General features: G+C 38.0%; 2 protein-coding genes across 3 annotated transcripts in view; both read left to right on the top strand.

Moving 5' to 3' along the window:
• The window catches only part of HSF5 (heat shock transcription factor 5), a 49,344-nt gene extending 46,512 nt beyond the window's left edge, over nt 1-2,832 (top strand). The window contains exons 6-7 of one of the 2 annotated variants that reach the window (XM_043902798.1): nt 557-623; nt 878-2,832. In XM_043902798.1, the coding sequence (XP_043758733.1) occupies nt 557-623; nt 878-1,010 (200 nt within the window). In that variant the 3' untranslated portion in view covers nt 1,011-2,832. Of the gene's footprint in view, nt 1-556 lie in introns of both variants that reach the window. The other variant, XM_043902799.1, reaches the window with a different exon arrangement.
• A 2,895-nt stretch (nt 2,833-5,727) lies between these two features.
• RNF43 (ring finger protein 43) overlaps nt 5,728-22,315 on the top strand; it is a 65,447-nt gene continuing 48,859 nt past the window's right edge. The window contains exons 1-2 of the mRNA XM_043902792.1: nt 5,728-6,295; nt 7,347-7,983. Of these exons, the coding sequence (XP_043758727.1) occupies nt 7,732-7,983 (252 nt within the window). The 5' untranslated portion in view covers nt 5,728-6,295; nt 7,347-7,731. The remainder of the gene's footprint in view (nt 6,296-7,346; nt 7,984-22,315) is intronic.

Here is a 22,315-nt window from a genome sequence, read left to right as displayed (position 1 = left end):
CCACTTTTTGTCTCTTGACCTCCTTGAAGGGTATACTTTATTTTTTTTACAGACAGTTCAGATAGACACTTTTATAAGCGAATCAGCTGCATTAGTCAATAGGTGGAAATCTTATGGAGGCAATCAACTTTGGAAAGGTAGTGTTTACTTAATTTAACATTGTTGTTTGTAAGGCATTACTTCATAATCCTGGAACCTATTTTTATAACACTGAAGAAATGAATTTTCATATGTGTGTTTATTGTACTTTGATCTTTCTGACACTTTTTCTTAATTTATACTTATAATGAAAGTCAGTTGAAATGAAAAAAGGCTTAGTGACATCACTAAAAGGAGAGACATTTTAAACTTTGCTAGTCTCTTTGGGTTAATGACTGAGCTGCATCTGTGCTTTAAGAGGTACAGAAATGCCCTAAAAATTGAGAATCTGATGAGATAATGTAATTTTAGAGCCCATTCTACAGGTGAAACATAGCAGCTTGTTCTTGTTGAAAGGCTTGTGTCCGAACTCTACAGTTTGAGAACCAGAGTAAACAAACCTTGTTTTTCTTTCTAGATCTTCATCTGCTGGTGGATGTTGCCTGCAAGCAGGAACACTTTCCAAAGGAGGAAGAATTAAAAGAGTGAGGAATGGATGACAAATGTGACATCGTGCACTAGCTGTAGCTGGAGGCAGGCTAGCCTTGCACGTGACACACTGTTGGGGTTTTTTCAGTTCTGTTAAGGAAAAGAAAAGTATTTTTGTTTTGTTAATTGAGAATTTTGTTAGTTGAGAATTGGGAATTTGGTATTTACTACAGCTGTTCAGTTCAGATGGTTTACCTTGACAAACTACAAAACATCTAGCAGTCTTCTTTTTTGTTTGTTTGCTGCTCAGATTCCTTTCAAATGAAAAGTCCTGGCCTTCTGTTACCGTCAAGAAGCATCTAAAAACAGCTGCGTGTATGGTCCCGGAGAATACTCTGTGTGTGGGTGTGCCGATTTGTCGTCTTGCCACTTTGAAACAGTAGTCAGTACAGCTCCACTGGGGAGTTCAGTCTATCTGTTTCAAGTCGCAGTGTGATCCTTTTAGAGAAGATTGTGAGAAACGAAGACATGTGAGGTCACCAAGATCACAGATCTAAATGGGTCAGGAGTTCCAGGGAAGAAACTCTGGGAGAAGAGTTAATTGTCTAAATGATTAACCAGGAAATTCTCTGACTTCCTAACCCAGCGTTCTGTTTCAAGAGCAAGGCATCCGGACTTGGACCATCCATCATACTTAACAGTCCCTTATTCTTTTGTATTAATGGGAACATTCTTCTATTTTCATATCTTTCTTTAATTTTAATGATACAGTATCATAAATGGTAAGAAGGTTTTGTTAATGTATCACTTGTTTAATATATCTTCTAAAGAAAAGTATTTTAACTTGTTTAATATAATTGTATTTATAAATGCTGGTAGATTTAAAGTTTTAAAGCTTTATATTTTTATTAATATTGTGGGTAGAAGGATAAAGGATGCCTGTGTAATATTTTTATTTTGAAAGGGAAATGTACAATGTGTGAGCAAAACCATTCAGAGATTTAACACAGTGTTTATACTTACAGTCAGTAAGTATAAATTCTCAGCTGTAAAAGATACTGTGTGCAGATTTTGGGACTAACTGATTAGTAGTCACCTAACAGAAGCTATACCTTTAACAGTTTATGTATGCTTTAATTCTGAGAGAAGTTTGGATAGTGGGATAGACTAACATTTTTATCTCATCCCCTCTTTAGGATCCTAAATTCGAATAGTAGAATTGTGAAACTGGTTTTTAGGAGAGGTATCTTGGATATCCAGTTTCTGTGGTTGATCCCTCACTTGCTCATCCAATGACAGCAAGAAGCTTTCTGATTTTAAAGTCTTCTCAATTGACTAGACTTTCTTATTGGATTCTGCCTCAGTTTTCCTTATAAGCACTGCAGAAACAAAAGGGAAGCCTAGGAATATGAAACTAGTGAGAAAGGAAAGGCACATGGTGATATGTGACATAAATACTCTTCCAGCCATGGTGGGTGTAACAATTCATTTCTTAAATTGCGTTGTGCCTTCCCAATGATGTCAAACCCTAGAAGTATTACAGAGATAGTAGTATTTTAGAAAAGGATGAGCTCTGTTTTGGTCTGCAGTGACTCAGTTTAGATATGAAAATAGGTTCTGAAAAGTGACCTCTTTGTTCCATCTGATTAGACTAGTCCATGTCCATGTGATGAACATTTATTCATCTTTATCAGCAAGGTTTAAAAGATGAATGGATTATCAAGACTCCTACATCTTTTGGTCAGACTGTATTTTGGTAGAGTATGTGAAGAGGAGACCCAGTTTCTAAATGAAGGAACTTTGCCTTTTCTCTGTCATGTTGAAAAAGCTGATAAGTACAATATCACTAAGTAAGTGATATTCCTTCCCTTAACTATTCCTTTCTTGGCTTCCTATTTGTTGAAAGAGATAATATCTTTTGAGGAATGTGTGTCAAGCAGGAACCTTGACATGGATTTGGTTTCAGTTGTTTTAAGGCTTAATTAATGAAATGCCTTTATCAGCTTTCCAAACTTTTTTTTATATATTGATACAACAGACCGGGGAGCTGGATCTCCTGCTATACTCACATGTTTGCTACCCATCAGCTAAAGCTATCATTACTGTCTTGGAAAAGTGGCAAAAGATAACATAAAATCTTTGTGTAAATTAGTCAGTAGGGTCTGATACATGCTAACAAGGTTCCTGACTAGCACCTCAGTATTTCAGCACCTTAAACACAATAAATTTCAATCAGTCAACAATAAAGTGAGTGTTTCAACTAGACTTGTTGTCTTGCTTGTTTTTACTATTGAATTGGTGATCAATAGAAACCTCATTCATCATGACTGGTAATCATATTAGTAAAGTTCAAAAGGAAATGTGCTCTGTTTTTCAAAGAATCTAACTTAAAAAAGTCCTTAGTTTGCTTCATTTACACTTGAATAGAGATTGAATCCTTAAAATGCCATTGAGGATAAGGACAGTTCTTAGACATGCTTATAGAAACCTAGGTTTGGGGAAAGAACCAAAGTCTTCAGTAACTTTAGTCAGTGCAGATGTGAAGGTAGATCCTGAAGGGTGATCTGTCTCATGTGGAAGGTTGGTAGTAGGTGTCAGTGTGGGCCCTTCATTACCGCAGTGATGCCATTTGTATGCCATCTCTGTGGAAGTTAAAATCGCCCAGGGTTGACTCCAAAACTTTGAAGCCAGAGAATAATTTCTCTTGCTTATCAATTCTGCTGACTTTTCTTGTCAATACTGTGTAAATAAGCACAATATATCAGTGAACTAAGCCCTATAGAGCTGTTTGGTTTGATCCCAAGTAGCTCAAGGTACCCAGCCTCATGATACCTATTATTGTCATTCTCAGATCTCAGGGTTTCCTCAAGAGAGAGCAACCACATCTGTATTTTTTTCCTTTCAACTAAGTATCCATATTAAGCCTTTTAGGTTGGGTATCTTAATTCCTTTGCAAGTTTTAAGCAGGAATAGGTGAGGCCAAATCAATCAGTAGGTTACTGTTTGTTTAAAGGTGTTTTTGCATATATCAGATATATAATAATGTATATTTAAAATTTGTTATACTTTTATATGGAATACATAAAAACATAAAATCATAGCAGACTTTTAAAAAATTCTCTCCAGAAGAATTAGATCTATTCCTGTCCTTTAGGAAAGGAGCTATAAAAGGTCTATATTTGCATTATGTTCTTATGGTCCAACCAATAAAGAAAAAGTGCTGAATTAAGAATTTACTTTAGAATTTACCTCTCAGCTTTAGGTGTTATTAGGCCTAAAATGCCAAAACTATCCCCATAAACCCTCTTTAAAAATTTATTAAATTTTTAATTGAAATATAATTGAATTACAATGTGCTAGTTTCAGCGTGCAACAAACTGACTCAGACACACACACATATATATATATACACACACACCCATTTTTCTTCAGATTCTTTTCTATTATAGTTTATTCCAAGATACAGGCCTTTGTTGTTTGTTTTACACACAGTCATCGTGTCTGCTGAGCCCAGACTCCCTGATTCACTGCCCGCCACCTCTTTCCCCTTTGGTGACCGTAAGTTTGTTTTCCATGTCTGTGAGTCTCTTTCTGTTTTATAAGTTAAGTTCATTTGTGTCATACTGTAGATTCCACATATGAGTGATATCATCTGATATTTGTCTTTGGCTTGCTTCACTTAGTATGATAATCTCTAGGTCCATCTATGTTGCTGTAAATGGCATTATTTCATTCTTTTTTATTGGCTGAGTACTGTTCCATTGTATAAATGTACCACATCTTCTTTATCCATTTATCTGTTAATGGACATTTAGGTTGCTTCCATGCCTTGGCTATTGTAAATGGAGCTGCTGTGAACATTGGGGTAAATGTATCTTTTCAAATTAGACTGTAAACCCTCTTTAGGGATAAAATTCTCAAGGTGACTAGGTCACGCATACCTTTTGCCTTCAGAGGCATTATGTCATTTAATCTTCACAACAAATTTACAATGCAATTATTCTCCACATTTTACAGGTGATCAATTTGCACAATTCTTTTGTACAAGTTAGAAATTGTCTTAAATTTTATGTGCTTCTTGCCACAATTTAAAATGTGCTTTTTACCACACTAAGCATGTAGCATAAATCTTAACCTTTTTTAAGTGTAATGTTAATCATATTCACATCATTGTTCATTTGTACAATTTGGAAAGATTATTGGCCTCAGGTTAAAAATAAAATGTCTGGCCACAGTCAAATACAATCTGGTCATTTTGAAAACTCAAATTTTAGAAACATACATCAAAAACTTTTGCATTCTTTCTAAAGACAATGTTACTAGAAGGGTTATTCACAAATGTGGTAAAAGTTACTAGAAGGATTATTTTTCACAAATGTGGTAATTAACCAAAAATTAGTTTTCTTTTTGCCTACACTCTTATTAAGCATATATATTTACCCCTTTACTTGTATTTATGATATAGACTTACTTTCAGCCTCACATTGAAGGCCCAGGTCTGATCCACAGTATTATTTCACATCCCAGGGATGTAAGAAGAAAAGAACAGATTCCAGCCCTCTGACATCACCTAACGTAAAAGCTTGGTACAGGCACAGTTTAGAAAAGAGCTACTGAATTTAAATTTGCAAGAGCTGAAGAAAAACTGCATAAAATGGACAGAATCCTTGCCGGGTAGCTGACTTAAGACAGCAATAAATCAGTGAGATCTACAGCAGAGGATCACATTATTCTGGCTTTGTGGCCTTTATAGACACTGAAACCCGGAAGAGCAGAAATCCCTTTGAACTTACATTTGCATTATTTGTCCATTATTTTATCATCTGGGTTTCCTTTTTTTTTTTTGGTCTTTATTTCCTCATCCCGCCATCCCTCTCTCCTGGGTGCAGAATCTGCTTACCTATCTGTTCATGTGGCCTTGATTTACGTGTGGGAGCTTGCTTACTCAGAGAAAGGTACTGAGGACTGGACTGGGTGCAGTTTGGCCATGGCACAATAGAGGGAGTTGGGGAGCCGAGAGAAGGGCGAACTCAGGAACGTGTCTGGGGAAGTGTGCGCGCACCGTGCCCCAGGCAGCCAGGAGGAGGGGGCGGGACGGGGCGGCTGCCTCTGGCTGCTCCACCCTCACTTTGTGTCAGCAGGTAGAGAGCGTGATTGCAGTCCCAGGGGAGGGAGTCCGAGCTAGAACACCAATTACAAACCACAGGCTTCCTCCTCTAGGGAGCTGATCCAGAATTGTCTTTCTGGAAGGGAAGCACTCGAATCCCTCCGAACTTTCCAAGTTCCATGATTCAGAGACCTTGCCTTCTCCCTTTGGGATTGTCTGTGTTCCTGGTAGTGAATTGTTGCTGGTGTATTTGCTTCTTTGCTCTTTCAAGATCTCATCATTTTTATATGCGGTTTGGGGAGAAAAAGGACTTTTGTTAGAAAGGAGATTTCAGAAATGGTTTTGGATCCTCTCTAAGTGTTTTTAGAGTTCTTGGGGACAGTAGCTCTAACCTTGGAGTAAGTTTCTGCCTTTGACCTGCATGGATTATTTTTTCAGGCTGCGGAATTTCTCGGCTCCTACCTGCAGTGTGGGGCACTTGGTTTGGTTGCAGAGTAAGAAGGTGGAAGAATGAACTGTACTTGGTTAAGCAGTTGAAACCTTTTCTTGAGCAGGATCTATAAAAGCATAATTGAATTTGTTTCACCCCCGTGGATTCCAGTGGGCCCGACAGCACAACAGGTTTGCAGATTTCTTTTGAAATTCTTTTTTTTTTCTCCCTTTGCCTCAGCGAAAGAAAAGAATCTATATAACAGGTTCATATTCAATTGTTTGGCTTTTCAGCACTTATTCTGAAGACTTAATAAGATTTTTTAATTTGACCTCTGAACACAGTGGGCTTTGTGATTGAAGGGCTTTTATATTTGCTTAAGGGTGCACATTTTGAAATCTTAGAATAAGATTTTGTTTGTACAAAGACCCAAATTCTCAAGTGTGCCTAGAAATAGCACAAACCTACTCTACTCAGGATTATTTTTACTTTTTCAGGGCATTCTACTTAGAGCCTGTAGGCTAATCACCTCCTTACTCCCCCTATCTTTTATTCCCCACCCCCTCAAGGAATTTGAAAACGTGTTAGGAATAGTCCTTTGTTTTACTATGAACCCAGAAAATTACAGATTATAAGATCTGGATAATAAAGTAGTTTCCAAAAGCATCTCATGGGAAATCACAGTGCTTGGCATTCTCAAGTAGGGGAATAAAAGGTGGAATCCCTAAGATAGAAAGGAAAATAAAGATAGAAATATGAATTTCTACTGGAAAAGATAATTGGAAAGCCAACCTTTTCAAATATTCTTCTAATTATGAAAGTTAGAAAAGATTGTGACGCTCAGATTTATCCTGTGAATATGTGAAGACATAATTAGCACCTAACTTAACGGCAAATCTAGGTAGAAAATTTAAAACTCATAGTATATTTAAGTTCATGAAAAGTGTTATAGGTTCAGTGGGCCTGGAACTTTGACTACACTGAAATACGGTTTAATGCTGAAACTTTTATGAATATGTGTAGCATCTTTGGCCATCTCTCAAGGTGTGGTCTGAAATATTGTTCCCTCTCCTTCCCCTTAAAAAAAAAGCTCTGTGATTTTTAGTCTTTTTCCATTGACAAGTTTTGTAACTTCCAAGGGCCACCTCTTCATTTTCCGAGCTGGAGTTTTTCACTCTCATCTTTGATGCATGGCCTTAGTCGTTTACTTTGCCTTGTTTTGTTCATTAACATTGGGTTTAGTGGCTCGAGAAGTTGTTGCATATGCAAGACCAGCACCAGGTGATCTGACATAATAAAAATTCAGGATGTGACATTCAACCTCAAGCAACATTGAAAATTCCAAAGAGAAGTGCGATATCTTTACTAATCATAGTGAAGATGGGAGAAAATGACATACTTGAAGCAGAAGTAGGCTGACAATAACCTTCTTCCCTGCTTGAGCAGGAATACCACCTGTCCTTGGGAATATACTTTAGAGAAAGGAAGGGCCAAAACTACGACTCGGCTTTCTGAAACTGAAGCAGAAATTTCTTTTCCTCCGTTTGTCTGGATTTGAGAACCTGCGTTTGGTCTCAGCTAGTGGAAGCAGTATGTATGGCCGAAGTGCATCGCTGCAGCTGGTAGCATGAGTGGCGGCCACCAGCTACAGCTGGCTGCCCTCTGGCCCTGGCTGCTGATGGCTACCCTGCAGGCAGGCTTTGGACGCACGGGACTGGTACTGGCAGCAGCGGTGGAGTCTGAAAGATCAGCTGAGCAGAAGGCTATTATCAGAGTGATCCCCTTGAAAATGGACCCCACAGGGAAACTGAATCTCACTTTGGAAGGCGTGTTTGCTGGTGTTGCTGAAATAACTCCAGCAGAAGGAAAATTAATGCAGGTAAGGATGACTTTTATTATTTTTCACTTTCCATCTGTTTGAAATATACCTTCCTTCTTTTGTCTCCCAAATGGAATTCCACAGAAGGGTTCTGTGGCTTTCTATTTGTTTCATCTTGTTAAACATGTTACTTATTGACATTCTAAAGCAAATTCTGAGTTAAATGCTGTATTTTATAAGATCATCTGCTTATTTTTAACTCTGGTATTGCACTGCATTACATAATAAGACCTTTCTTTGCAAGTGATATATTCTGGACACTTTTTTTAAATAGATGAAATATATGGGCTTATATTTAATTAACCCAAAGAGTGTACTTATATCCTGTTTTAGATTTGAGGTGAGCACGAAGGAGGTTGATTTTGATGGTCAGCAGCACCCTGAGGTTCTAGAATGCCTGTGGAGCATATTTGATCGCTGTGTCACTTTTAAAATCCAGTCAAGCTTGAATGCTATGGTTGGCTTTATACCGTGTGTGGCACCCTATTGCTAAGCCCAAAATGGAGAGGATTGGATTACAAAATGGACACAAGGTGTAAACCTGCCTCCTGATCACTTTGGACTTGTCTACACTTTATTATTTTCAAAAATTTTAAATTTAACATCTGTTTTTTATTGACCCACAGAGTGTTTCAGACACAGTTTCTTAGGCTTTGCGGTTGTGAATTTTGCCTATAACTCATTCATAGCCTACTCTTATATGTGCTTAATTTATGAACTGACTGAGGCCATAGCATTTCATAGATGAATTGCTCATACCCGCCCCCCACCCTGCAAAGGTAGAGCCTGGGGGGCTCTGCCTTTTTAATGTGGCATTCTAGTATCTTATTCTATAAAATTATATTACTTGTTGATTAAAATTCATTTTATCAAAGGACATTTCTTGCTGTAGCTCTCAGTCACAGGTGAAAATGTTGTTAAATATGATTCATCTTAGCATCCAAGCTCAGATTTTTATTGCATGATATGAACGGAACCAAAATATTGTATTAATTTAAATTTTGGTCCACTCAAAGGAAAAAGATGAGAAAATTTAACAAATTACAGAACTCTCTTTGCCCAACATGGAGTTTTATGTATATCACTTAGTGGCGCTTCATGATCACTTCTTAGGCAATATTTTGAAGCTGGGATAAGTGAAATGGAAGAAGAATTGGGTGAAAAGGAGGGCTCTGTTATTTAGAAAAATAGACAGGCAAAAAGAATATATCTGGAAAAAATAGTATAAGAATTTTTGGAAAAGAGTATGTTTAATTTGAACTTTTAGGACAGACTTAGGAATATTTAAAAGTTGAAACCATAAATCATTCTGAATACAATTAGAAAGGAAACTTCCTTCCTGACTTTGCCTGGTCAATACCTTGAAGCATGAGGTATGTACCCCATTTTAATTTCTTGCCCTAAGTAATTTCAGTATGGAATCGTATTCTGGTAGCTCTGAGGCCTTGGAAGCTGTACTAAAGCTTTGTGCCTTATTAATGTCCTGTGGCAGCATGTTCAATGGGTTAATTATATGCTGCGTTAAATAGTGTCCTCTTTTATTTTAAATTTTTTGTCTTCTATTATAAACATCTCTATGTAAAGTTTCTGTGTATTCATAAAGGAAAAGGTATGTAAGAGATGTTAGCTGGCATTCTCTCTGCGATTTATTACTTTGTCAATCTTTATCATATCTTCTCCTATTTTAACCTTTTTCTCATGCTGGTAGGTATTGCTTAATCCTTTTTTTCCACCTATTAACTTTGAGTCTATCACTGTCTTAAGTATTGATTCTTCACTTTGTGAAGAGGGAATTTCATTGTTATTTAGCAAGACCTTTCCAGGCTTTCCAGTGGCTAGTTTGCGTCATTGGCAATTTTCAGTCTTTCCTTCACCTTTTCTCTCCATGCAAGCCTCTTCTATGTCAGGGTCAGTAATGAATTTGTATACTAGCTTAGTATTAACCTCTGGAGATTTTCAGTATTGGTCCTGGTTTATTGTCTATTAATCAAGTTTTAATCCACAATAATTACTAAATTTTCTTAATAATCTCTATGAGAGACTTAAAAAAAAAAAACTTTTGAATGAGATGCATCAGTTCTTTTTTATCCACTATTTGATTAACTCTTTCAAAGAAGTCTAGCGTGTTAGGGACACATGGTGTACACTTCTAGAATCCATGCTGTTTGTTCCTTATCAGATTAAACTGCAACGCAGGTTTACTCAACTGTGGTTAACCAGGCCTTCCACTCAGCTCAAGTTCTGTTTAAATGTCCTAGAGCTCTGCTTTGCTGCACTTTAGCTTTCTTGGTGGATATCTGTCCCCCCGGTGTCACAAATCCAAAGACAGTTTTCTCTGTTGGCGTTGCAGAATTTTGGATAATTCTATGTGTCCTTCTACCTATGAATTATTCTAGCTGCCTGTTAAGCTTGATTATCTTCAAAGATACAGTTAAGTCTTTGTAAAATTGGGCATGCTATGCATCAGGAAATGTGAAGTTATGAGGACAATGATTTAAAAAAATAATAATGACCGAGTTATTGTGGTTTCTGTAATTTTCAGAAGTTTCATAAAATCTGACATGTCTTTACATTTTGTTCAGTTATTTCAGTGTATGTACTATTTCATAAGGACCAAATTAACTGGATTTTCATTTGTATTACAATTTGGATTTTCCTTAAACAAAGAGAAACATCCTGTGACAGTGTGCCCCAAATATTATTATTCTCTTTAATAATAAAATAGACCATAGAACTTTCTCCGAAAATAATGTTGTTTGTCTCAGCTTCATCTGATGACTATATATACAAGACCAGGTCTTGGTGAATTTTTGCCCTGATTCTTTTTCCTCCGTTTTCTCTTTACCAAGAGTTATATCCATTGTATAGTATATGTTTAGAGTCTTAAATATAATATTCTCTTTAAAGTACTATAATAAAGTCAAAATAAAAGAGGAAATGTTGCCTTGGCCATATTTCTTCCATTTCTCAAACCGTCTCTTCTCCGTTTCAAAACTCCCCATCTTAGTCTTGACCAAATTATATTGTTTTCCTTCCTATTTGGCCCAAGAACCGCTTCTCTGCACAACCGTATTATTTCAAATCCCTGTGAGGGTTTGCCATTGTCTTTGAAGTGTCTACTTCTTAGGTTTCCTCTACATTTGCCAAAATCCTGTCTCTCCCTCTTTTCTGATTTCCTGCTACTTTTTAAATCTGTTTCCCATTTAATGTTTATGTTTAGGATAACCTTCTACCACTCTTCTATCTCAGTATTTCCCTAACTAGCCATCAAAAATCCAGGTCCAAAAAAATTTTTTTTATAATTATGAGTATTGATGGATGTTAACTGAGTTTATTGTGGTGATCATTTCACAGTATATACCTAAAAATAATACAGTGTTATATATCAATTATATCTCAGAAAGAAAAAACAGAATGTGGGGGATACACACACACAAAAATTCATGTTAAGGAAACTAATTACTTGGCAGTGTGATAGACACTGGTAGCGCTTACACTATTATTATTATTGTTTTGACCATTCTTTCAAATATACTCTTTTTTCCCTCCTGGTTTATACAACTGTAGAGGGAAAATCAGCTGTAGCTTATGCACTGTCTCATTATCCAGCTTTCTGGTTTGTTAACCTCTTATCAACATTTGTTTATATTATTTCTTAGTGATATTGTTGCTACCACTTCTAAAAATGATTACAGTCCTGTTTTCTTTCTCAATTCTTGCTCTTTATTAATAAACGTTACTTAGAGGGACAACCCAAAATTCATTTTCCTTCTCTTCAAAGCAGAAGCCCAAGAGGATTTGAGTGTAGCGCAGGAGAGGTCACTGATTCTTTAAACATCACATTCTTCCTGCTCAGCTGGTTGTCCTGGATTTTCTTAGACTCCAGGTTAAAGTTATGATCAAGATTAGAATGTGTTGCCCTGGGGCTTCAGACCTGCTATGGAAGCTGTGGCAGGGCAGTGTTTGGCCAGCAGCAGGGAGCACCTCCTGGACAAATTCCCCCTCGCACGGTGTCTCTGCTTGCCCCTTCACTTACCTATTAGTCAGCTCATAGTTATCCTATCTTGGCATTCTCACTTTATTTGTAGTCAGGGTCTGAAGTGAACGCTTTGGGGAGGAGGAGAAAACTTCAAAGTTTAGTAAGTTTTGGCCAAAGCCAGAGAGACACTGCTATATGGCAAACTTGCAGTTGACAAAGTGATTAAACTGTAACTAAAGGGACTTGACTTTTAGCTCCAACCCTGCCACTCAGTTGGGTGACAAAATAGCCTTTTCCCTTTCTTGGCTTTATTTATTTATTTATTTTTCTTTCTAGGCTTTAGATTTGCATCTATATAACTGAACCTGGGCCATGCACTTTACGTGTATCAGCTCCCTGAATCTTCATTATACCTTCAAGAGAGAAATACAGTCCTTTTTTTAGAGATTAGGGCAGATGTTTTTTAATTGTGTTTTTAACTGAAGTGGAGTTAATGTACAATATTATATAAGTTACAGGGCTTCCCTCGTAGCTCAGTTGGTAAAGAGACTACCTGCAATGCAGGAGACCCGGGTTCGAGTCCTGGGTCAGGAAGATCCCCTGGAGAAGGAAATGGCAACCCACCCCTGTATTCTGACCTGGAGAATCCCATGAACAGAGGAGCCTGGCAGGCTACAGTCCATGGGGTCTCAAGAGTTGGACACGACTGAGCACACACAGGACAGCATATAAGTTACGAATATACAATGTAGTGATTCACAGTTACTGAAGGTATAACTCCATTTATAGTTATGATCAAATATTGGCTATATTCCCTGCGTTGTACAATCTATCCTTGTAGCTTCTTTTATACATAGTAGTTGGTACCTCCTACTCGCCTGTATTGCCGCTCCTCCTCCCTCCCCCCACTGGGAGAGGCACTAGTTTGTTCTCTGTGAGTCTGCTTTTTTTGTTGTTGTTGTGTTCACTAGTTGTTGTATTTTTTGATTCCACATCTAAGTGATATCATACAGTAGACATACAGTACTTTTATTTTCATATATTATAGGTAAAGAAACGGAGGCTCAAAGTGAGTCTCAGAGCTATTGGTCAAAGTCTAAAAGTAAGTGGCACAGCTGAAGCTTGAACCCCAGAGATCCTGCTTTGCTCGCTCTAAAATTTCGTACATCTGAAATGCTGCAGATGAACACCAGGGTAGGCCTTATATAAATGATGAATTTATTTCCAGAATAGAAGAGAATGCAAATGATGAGTGTTGTTCTCTGCAATTAATCCAAACTATATATATTTCTTCTTTTTCTCTTCATTTGTGCTTCATTTACAAAGATATCTGTAAATCAGAATGTGATTTACTTGGTATATCTGTTTTAGTGTAACAATTATTATTACCTGTCTCTTCATTTTATAACAGTAAGTTATTTAATATAGGAACATGAAATAATAAACTTTGAAGTAGCATGCATCTAACTGTCATTGCTCAAGTCAGAGCTTCTTGGAAGCAGAGATTTCAAAGATTTTGTAATTTTGCTTTGAGGCCAGCCTTTAAAAGAAGTATAACTATTTGAAGTACAGTCAACTCTCAGTTATTTATGTTTATAATTGTTTATGTGTTTATATTATGTTTATGTTTATAATTGATAACTGACTTTGGCATGTAGTCAGAAGTGTACCATCGGATGTAAATCCTCTGCGCACAAGCAGGCTGAGGTGCTTGCCCCCTGGCATCCCAGCCTGACTTGGCTTTGTTGTTAGAAGCGTGGCACCCAGAAGAGAGAAGAAAGCTGCAGATTGTTTTAATGATAATTTTTCAGGTTAAGGAGATATCTCACTTATGTAAAAGCACCCATCAGACAGATTTGTATATATAATCATTCTGCACTTCATGTGGAAATCCAGCAGAATTGTTATATGTTCAAATTCATAAATCTCTCTGGTTGTAGGAGGTAATGAATGAGCGGTGCCCTTGGTTATTGCCCCTATCAGGCTATTTAGTGTCCTTTGAGCTGATTCCAGGGGTAGGCATTTCCTTGGTTTTTGTGGTAAACTGTGTGTGTGTGTGTTGTAATTTTCTTTATCTATAAATTAGTCATGGTTAACTTTTTTTACAGTTTTAAAGATATCCGTGAGGCTCAAGGTTTTGTTTTGTTTTCTATTAAAAAAAGCCTTTACATTTTATCCACTGAGAAGTATTTATTGGAACTTTATGTGCTCCCCCCCATCCCTTACTCCCTTCAAATTACTAAGTACAGTAGAGGAAAAGATATTATAAATGAGCAGTGTACTATTATAAATGTTCTGTCAGGAACCAGAATTGATAGCAGGGTATTATTGTTAGAGAAGTGTGTGATGATGTTCTATCAAATTTCTGTAGTGCTTTTCTTCCAGGGAGCTTAAAATGATTCACAAATACTTGCAAACCAAATATGGGTGATACTCCCTTTTATAGAAAAGGGAACTTAACGAGAGAGAAAGCAAGTTAATTATCTTAGAACAAAGTCACACAGAAATAAATGGACCCTGTGTATTTTGCAGGAGATAGATGAATAATCCACTTTTTTTTTTTTTTTTTTTTTAGTAGTCCACTTTTTAAGTTATCCACGGATGTGCTTTTCTCAGGGAAATCCTCAAAAGCTAAAATATTGTCAATGGCTGAGATATGGGATATGGTCCCAGTATCCTCTGTTGGGACCTATGTTGCTCAATTTGGCAATTCAGCTATGGGTGAAGCAGAGTGCCAAATATATGTCTCAAAAAGCCCTCTGAGCTGACTCTGTGACCTGCATTCATTGTTTTGTTGAGAATTGTTGGAGTGGGAGCCAGAGCCTTTACAATGAGCTGCTGAGGGCCTGCAGGACCTGGCCGGCACCTGCACCTCTCACCTCCTCAGCCCTCACTCTGCTCCAGTCGCTGTGACCTTGTTGTCCTTCAGCTGAACCGGGCCTGCTCCCACCTCAGGGCCTTTCCGCTTCCACGTCCCATTTACATCCCAGGCACTTTCTTCTCTTAGTCCCTCCAGTGTCAGCCCCAAGTGTCAAATCACCTTCTCACGAGGCCTTCCTGGGCCTTCCTGCTCTGAGGACTCTTCCTGTTTCCCCAGGGCTCCTCTTCTCCGTCCCCGCTTTTCTCTTCTTTATAAACTTGCTGCAGGGGCACACACTTTCATGCTGTCTCCCCTCAGGAGGCTGTGAGCTCTGTGCAAGCAGGGATTTCATCTCTTCAGTTCAGAGCTGTGTTTTGGGGAATAGGGCTTTCGTATACGTTAGTGCTTTTCACATAGCAGGTACTCAGTAAATATTTACTGATCGAATATAAGGAACATTATGGTGGTGCTGAGTGGCTGCGATTGGTCAGAGATCACTCTAGGATGAAACAGACTTATTTATCTCATCACATTTTTTAAGTACATTTTTTGAAGTCAATTATTGAGTGCTTTGGGCTTGATAGAGCATGCTGTATTCTGTTATTTCTCTGACTTATTACTGACAGCATAGTGTCTCCTTGATTGTCATTTTCAAACTGTAAATTTGGCTATAAACAATTTGTTTGGTTTAATCAATATCCTTTACACAGCACTTACTTAGTTTTAATAGCCCAATAGTTTAACTGTTAATTAAACTAGTTAAAATAGTTTAACTAGCCCAATCCCTGCTCTTTAGGAAATTCTCATTTTCCAAGAAAAATGCATCGGGGTACTGCTGTTAAATCTGTGATTATAAGATGGTATGTGCATGTGTGCCGTGCCCAGTGATGTCTGATTCTTTGCGGCCCCCCCTAGAGTGTAGCCCATCAGGATCCTCTGTCCATGGAATTTTCCAGGCAAGAAGAATACCGGAGTGGGCTGTCACTTCCTCCTCCAAGGCATCTTCCCGACCCAGGGATCAAACCCATGTCGTCTGCATTAGCAGGCAGATTCTTTACCACTCAACCAGCTGGCAAACCTGATTATAAGATATTAGCATGCATCCAAAGGACCTTACCTTCTTAGTCCTTAGGGCTTGTGAATCCCAATTCTGATTCTGAGATACCCTAACACAGTGGTTTTTGATCTTCTTTTTTGGAGGGGGATCACTGGCCCCTTTGAGAATGTGATGAAAATGATTGACCAAATGTACGTTTTAACGTACAATTTTGTATAAAATCCCAGTGGAGAGAATCTCTGAGACACATGTAAGAATCTAAAGATTCTAGATTAAGAGCTGTTATCCTAGAATAATCCCAGTTATTTCAGAAATGAAACCAAATTCTCAAAACTAACTTACCTTGAGTTTACTTAATTTGAAAAATCTTTGTATACATTAGGAGAAGTCAGACAGACAACAATATTACGGTGCTGTTATAAGAAGGTTGGCCTGACCTAAGATGACCTTAGATACAAAAATTGGTATCTGACCAAGACTGCTTGTGTGTGGTTAAGGAATTGTGCTCCCCAAATATTAAGTGAAACCGCATCAAGAAATGCCTGTGTGTGCGTGTGTGCTAAGCCCCTGGAGTCATGTCCCAATCCCTGCGACCCCATGGACCACAGCCCGCCAGGCTCCCCCTGTCCGTGGGATCTTCCAGGCAAGAATACTGGAGTGGGGTGCCATTTCCTTACACCCCTTCATCATGGTGGTTTCACTCAAAGACACATAAGAATAAAAGATATTTTACTACTTTGTTTTGATATAAGCAGAACAATTGTGGCCCTGTGTGCCCATTTGGTCCCTGAAGTCAGAGAAGAGAGGCTGTAAAACCAGCTAACTTTGGTGACTTTTCCACATCTGTTTGTCTTCTATCCTTTAAGCTCCATTGCTTTTCCTAAGGTAGGAGGCCTTGGGCACTTCAATTTCAGTTTGCTATAACGGAAAACTTTGAATCTCTTTAAAAAACATTTATTATTTCTTGTATGTTTGTTTTTAAATAACAGGTAAGCTACTTTACATACTCTTCTTTTTATCTGGGTTCTAAACATTACAGTTCATTTTCTTTTGATATTTTTAAATATATTAGAGTTTGTATTTAATTTCAAATTTAGAAACATCAAAATAATCAAAGTGATTTAAATTAGGATTTTTAAAATTGTAAACACAAAGTCTCACAGTTTTCCTGGAGAGAGGAAATTAGATTATTTAGATACTACGATCCTGAATCTGAAGCAGTGCTTTTTCTTCAGGATGGCAATATAACTATCTTCAAGACCCCTGTTTGTTTTTTAAAAATCTAGAGCACCTCTATTTGATGGAAATCAACCATATATTACTGTAATTTAAAATAGCATAGTCAGTTATCATTACCTATCAATTTTGTGTATGTTAATATATCAAAAGGGCACTATTGTGCATAACTAACTATATGATAGTTGAAAATTGACAAACACTGCTGCTGTTATTTCTGTGCAATAACTTGGATAAGACTGAAGACCTTATGTTTTATGCCTACTAATCTTGCTGTTTCCTAAAAATCGATTATAGATTTCCGTTCTTTTTCCTCCTGCTTTCCACAGTATGATGAATTATCCATTCTTAAAAAGAAATCTTTCACATGGTTCCAGTTTTGTGTTCTTTCACTGTTATATCTTCTACTTAGAATCATATTGGCTAATCTAACTTTAAAAATCTTGTGGCCAAATTCTTTTTAAATTTTGTGAAGGACTTTATTGGCCTTTTACTGGAATTAGGTCCTATTCAGTTTTCCTTACCTAGGGTAAAATACAATTTTGGGTGGGAGGGCAGAGGACTAGCCCCCATTTGTAAAATATAATCATCAGATGTCAAGTTAGGAAAAAACCTAATCCAATCATTTCATTTTACAGGGGAAGAAATAAACTCAGATTAGTGCTTTGCCAGTCAAAGAATTGCCAATCTACTGCCATATCTTACTGGCCAGCATTTTTAGCAAACCTTATTTATGTATTTTAAACTTTTTTGGGTCATTGTGGGAAGATTAAAAAGCAGATGTTGGCAGAGATTTTCTCCCTGAACATTCCATTAAGAAGATATTATGGAGTGCCGTAGGGTCTCTTTCGTCTTTGATCCCTAGTCAACTAGAAGGCATACTTAAAAACAAGTGAACAGACAGAAAAATACCTTACTGCAACTTAGCATTACTTTACATGGTGCTATGCATACAGTAAGTTATGCCACAGAATCACTGCACGAGGTGGCCTTTGGTCCTGGACTGTGTTCTCAGAACAACAGAGGCTCTTTATGAACTCTAGGCCAAGATCCTTATTGAGAGTGGGGACTGCTCTGGAGTCTCTCCATGTCTTATACTTGGGGTCTTCTGCTGTGGGGTCTTTACTTCCATACTCTGGGCCAGGTCCTGTGGGAATGATACAAAGGACAGCACCCTTGCCTAGACCAACTGAGGAGATACAGCTTAACAGTGGAAAGCAGTATGTGATGAACGCCAAACAAGAAGTGCAGGCATAAATGCATCATAGTGCCAACTTTCATTTTCTCAGCAGTCATGCAAATGACTGGTGATTCTGTCTCGAGGTCCACTATGATTGAAGAAAAAAATAAACAAAAAATGAAAAATTTAACCCAGGCAACTTCAAGTAGTTTAAATCTAGAGGACAGTTACAGCCCAAACAGTCATACCTTCTAATTTTCACTTTTATCAGTTAAGTATAGGTTATAATAGTGCCTGTATGTATAATATTCATCAGTAGCATTTTCTTTAGAGGTCCAAATAACTAAACACAATGGCTTTCTTTTAAAATTGCAAACTGGCTTTCTAAAATGAGAAGTTCCTGTTAAATTGTAGTAAAATTAAATAAAAAATTTTAGGTTTAAACAGAATTCAACACATTGGGAGTTCTGTCTGAATTGATAATCTCATTGGCTCATTTTAAATCTTCATAAACTGCATAAAAGAAAAAATAAATACTAGGACTATATAGAAGGTGAAAAATATTTTTTAAATTAATTTATTTAATTGGAGGAAAAATATTTGAATATCATCTATATTTAGAAAATTTAGAAAAAGCCTTCAATACCAAGGCTTTTATTATTATCATTGACTTTAGTCATTATTAACTGTTATTCTCATTCTCTTGGTTTTAGTATAATTTACCTGTATGCTATGACAAAAACACTAGGTTGTTACCTACTGTGAACTTAGTAAACTGTATTGTATACATCATATATTTTTATTGCTGTCAGAGATTATTTGAAATTTAGTTGTCTCCCTTTGGACGTAGGAAAAGTTCACAGGTGCCTTGTGACCATTTAAAAGGTAAAGGCAAGTCATTTAACCTTTCATCTGTTGGGTTAGGGTTGGTGGAATAAGTAAATAACCTTTAAGTTTCTTTCCAGCTCTAGACATTTAGAGGTTATACTTATTTCAGAAGTAGACTTATTAAACAAAAGGACATGCAATTTGCTTATTTTTTTCCCCTTGAGATAAAATTTATTTGGTAGGTGGTCACAGATTTTTTTGGTCAGAAGAAAATCTGACCAAATTCCTTAAAGTCACACAACAAATTAGTAGCCAAACTAAGCCCTAAACTCAGTTGCACTTTAGTCCTTTGGTCCTATACTGTGTTTGCATTCAGTTAACACACATAGAAAGGACTTTTTCTTTGGAGTTTCATATTTTAAAATATGTGTAGCAGATTGAGGACCCTTGTTCTAAATCCTTCATCAAGGCTCTCCCAGTGACCAAATCACACTGACATCAATGACGAGCTTATGTCTAAGTGAATCCAACCGAACCTTTGGAAAGGCTTGAAAAAGCCAGAGATAGCCCAGAACCATTGTAGTAAAAGGAAGATTATGAACCTGCCCCTAAAATAATTTGTAAAGTTGAATTATTAGAAGTTAAGCTGAATAGTTAGGCTAGAAATAAAATTTCAGGATAGCTGATGGGTGTTCCTGTGTGGAGCTGGGGGTTAGAGCGTTAGTATGTGAGCATATGGGGGCATTTGGGAGGAGTGGAAGTGGGGCCATCTGATTAGTAACTGTGCCTTGTTATTAAACCGTGACTTTCTGCATTGTGTGTCCCCAGAGTTGGAAAACTTCCGCTGGCAAAAATAAAGAGAAGGGCTGCCGTGCTGTTGCTGAGGGCCCTACAGTAGACACAAAAGCGCCTTCTCAGAGGCCTGCAGCGGAGGCGGCTTGTACAGGCAGGCCCGTTCCTCTCAAAGACTGGGAATCAGATTCTTTCCCCAGGGGGTTTCCAACTAGTTTGCACTTCAGAAAAATCTTTTCTTTCTCCTGCTGTTCACGCCCTGCAAAGAATTTTCTTCCAACCAAAGAAATTGTTTTCTAATCAAAGATTCTTGTCCTTAGTTGTTGGACATCAAAGAAAGTTTGGAGGAGACTGGGGGATTATGTGAGTGCCTAGAGTTTATTTTGAATGCAAACTTGCAACATTAGCAAGTCTCCCAAAGAATATACTCATTTAAGGACTGGGAGCGAGCCTAATATAGCCAAGGCTCTGTTTTTCCTTGGTTGCATGTCAGGTACCCCAGTAAGATACAAATGAGCTGAGCAACTCTGTCAGGACTTAACTCCTGTATGTTTGGTTCTTGACGTTCTTCGCAAGGGGAAAGGTACCCTTATTCCACCTACCCTTTTAAAATCTGATATTAGGGAACATCAAAATCTATTGATAAACTCGAAACAAAACCCCCTCTTTTTTAACCTTCAGTACTTCAACTCTTTTAACTTCTCCCAGGACGGTTGATGATATCACCAGTGTTGGGAGCCGCATTCCCTGCATTCCCCCACTGCCTCCGAGGTGTTGATGATGTCATTTTCTCCCACAAAGGAAACCCTCAGCACCCCAGGGCCTGAACTCAGGTCTTGGCAGGTAAATGAAGGAGGAACTTAAACTGTTGGGTTGAGTCAGGCGTAAAAAGGCACGACCATGTTAAGCACCAGCTTCTTAGTCTCATCTCTGGGGCCTGACTAGGGAGAATTTATCATTTAGGGAAAATTAAGACTGTAACTTTAAGAAATTATTTTCTGGGTAAGAACAATGATTCACTTGATATTTTGGTTCTTGTGCTTAGGGACATTCACAGGGCATTGTTCTCAGATTATGGCTCCTTCTTAAATATCCTTCTCTTGAATCCACAAATTTTTTCCAGTTTTTCTGGAACCCATTTGCAGATTATCTAACTTTTCTTCTAACAACAACAAAAACAAGAATTAGGAAAAATAAAGTGATGGATCAAGCAGATTTAGGCAGAATTATGCCCTGGGTAAAGTACATTCTTGTTATTTTACTCTTGGCTCTGTGAATATGAACAGAAAAGAGTATTGCTCTAGAAGATTTCCAATCTCTTTCTATCCCTTCATCGCAACCACAAAGTAGTGGTTGGAAATAGAATTCCAGGAACACCAAAAATGCTCACAATTTCAGTAGTGGCAGCTACAGTGCCCCCACAGGGATCTCTGAGCATTCTTCCTCAGGGCCTTCTTGTGGCCTCTTTGTGGTTAGGAGCCCACATCATCAATCACAAAGGCTTGCCCTGAAGACAGACCTGCTAAAAATGTCAGTTATCTGTCCTTGCCATCAGAAATAATTCTTTATATTTTACTCTGTTGTGAACTAACATGCTATAGTTTTTTTTTTTTTTTTTTTTAAGAGAGAAATGCAGCCTCTTTGATGGACTCATCAACTGACCATTTTCACAGAACTTTAAGTACACTAGTTTATAGTACTAGGAAACTGTCTGAATGGGTGGGTTAAGCAGGATTTACCAAAGGTTTTTATTCTACTCAGTAGTGCTAACTTGCCTGTGTTACTCCTATGCAGATATTAGATTGCAATTGAGGGGTTTTATTTCATTTACTTATTTTTGATTGTTTTAAGACTTTATCTTCTAAATGCTTACATATTTGGCTGCAGCACGTGGGATCTTGAGTTGCAGTATGTGAATGACCAGGGATTGAACTCTGGCACCTGCCACATTGGGAGCATGGAGTCCCAGCCACTGGACCACCGGGGAGGTCCCAAGACTTTATTTATTTTATTAGGAGTTTGAGGTTTGGGCTTCTCTGCTGGCTCAGACAGTAAAGAATCCACCTGCAATGCAGGAGACCTGGGTTCAATCACTGGGTTGGGAAGATCCCCTGGAGAAGGGCATGACAGCCCACTCCACAGTTCCAGAAGAGCCTGGTGGGCTACAGTTCATGGGGTTGCAAAGAGTCAGACACAACTGAGCAACCAAGCATGGCGCAGCACGGCCCAGGAGTTTTAGGTTCACAGCAAAACTGAGAGGAAGGCATAGCAATCAACCGTATGCCCCTCCTTCCCACGCTCGCGGAGCCGCCTCCATTATCAGTGTCCTCCAGGAGAGTGGTGCGTTCGTCACAGTCGGTGAACCCACACATCATTGTCACCTGCATAGTTATATAGGGT

Source organism: Cervus elaphus, chromosome 5 (assembly GCF_910594005.1).
Source record: "Cervus elaphus chromosome 5, mCerEla1.1, whole genome shotgun sequence".
Taxonomy (NCBI): domain Eukaryota; kingdom Metazoa; phylum Chordata; class Mammalia; order Artiodactyla; family Cervidae; genus Cervus; species Cervus elaphus.
Note: the sequence above shows the minus strand (reverse complement) of the source record. Positions and strands in the feature narration are given on the sequence as shown.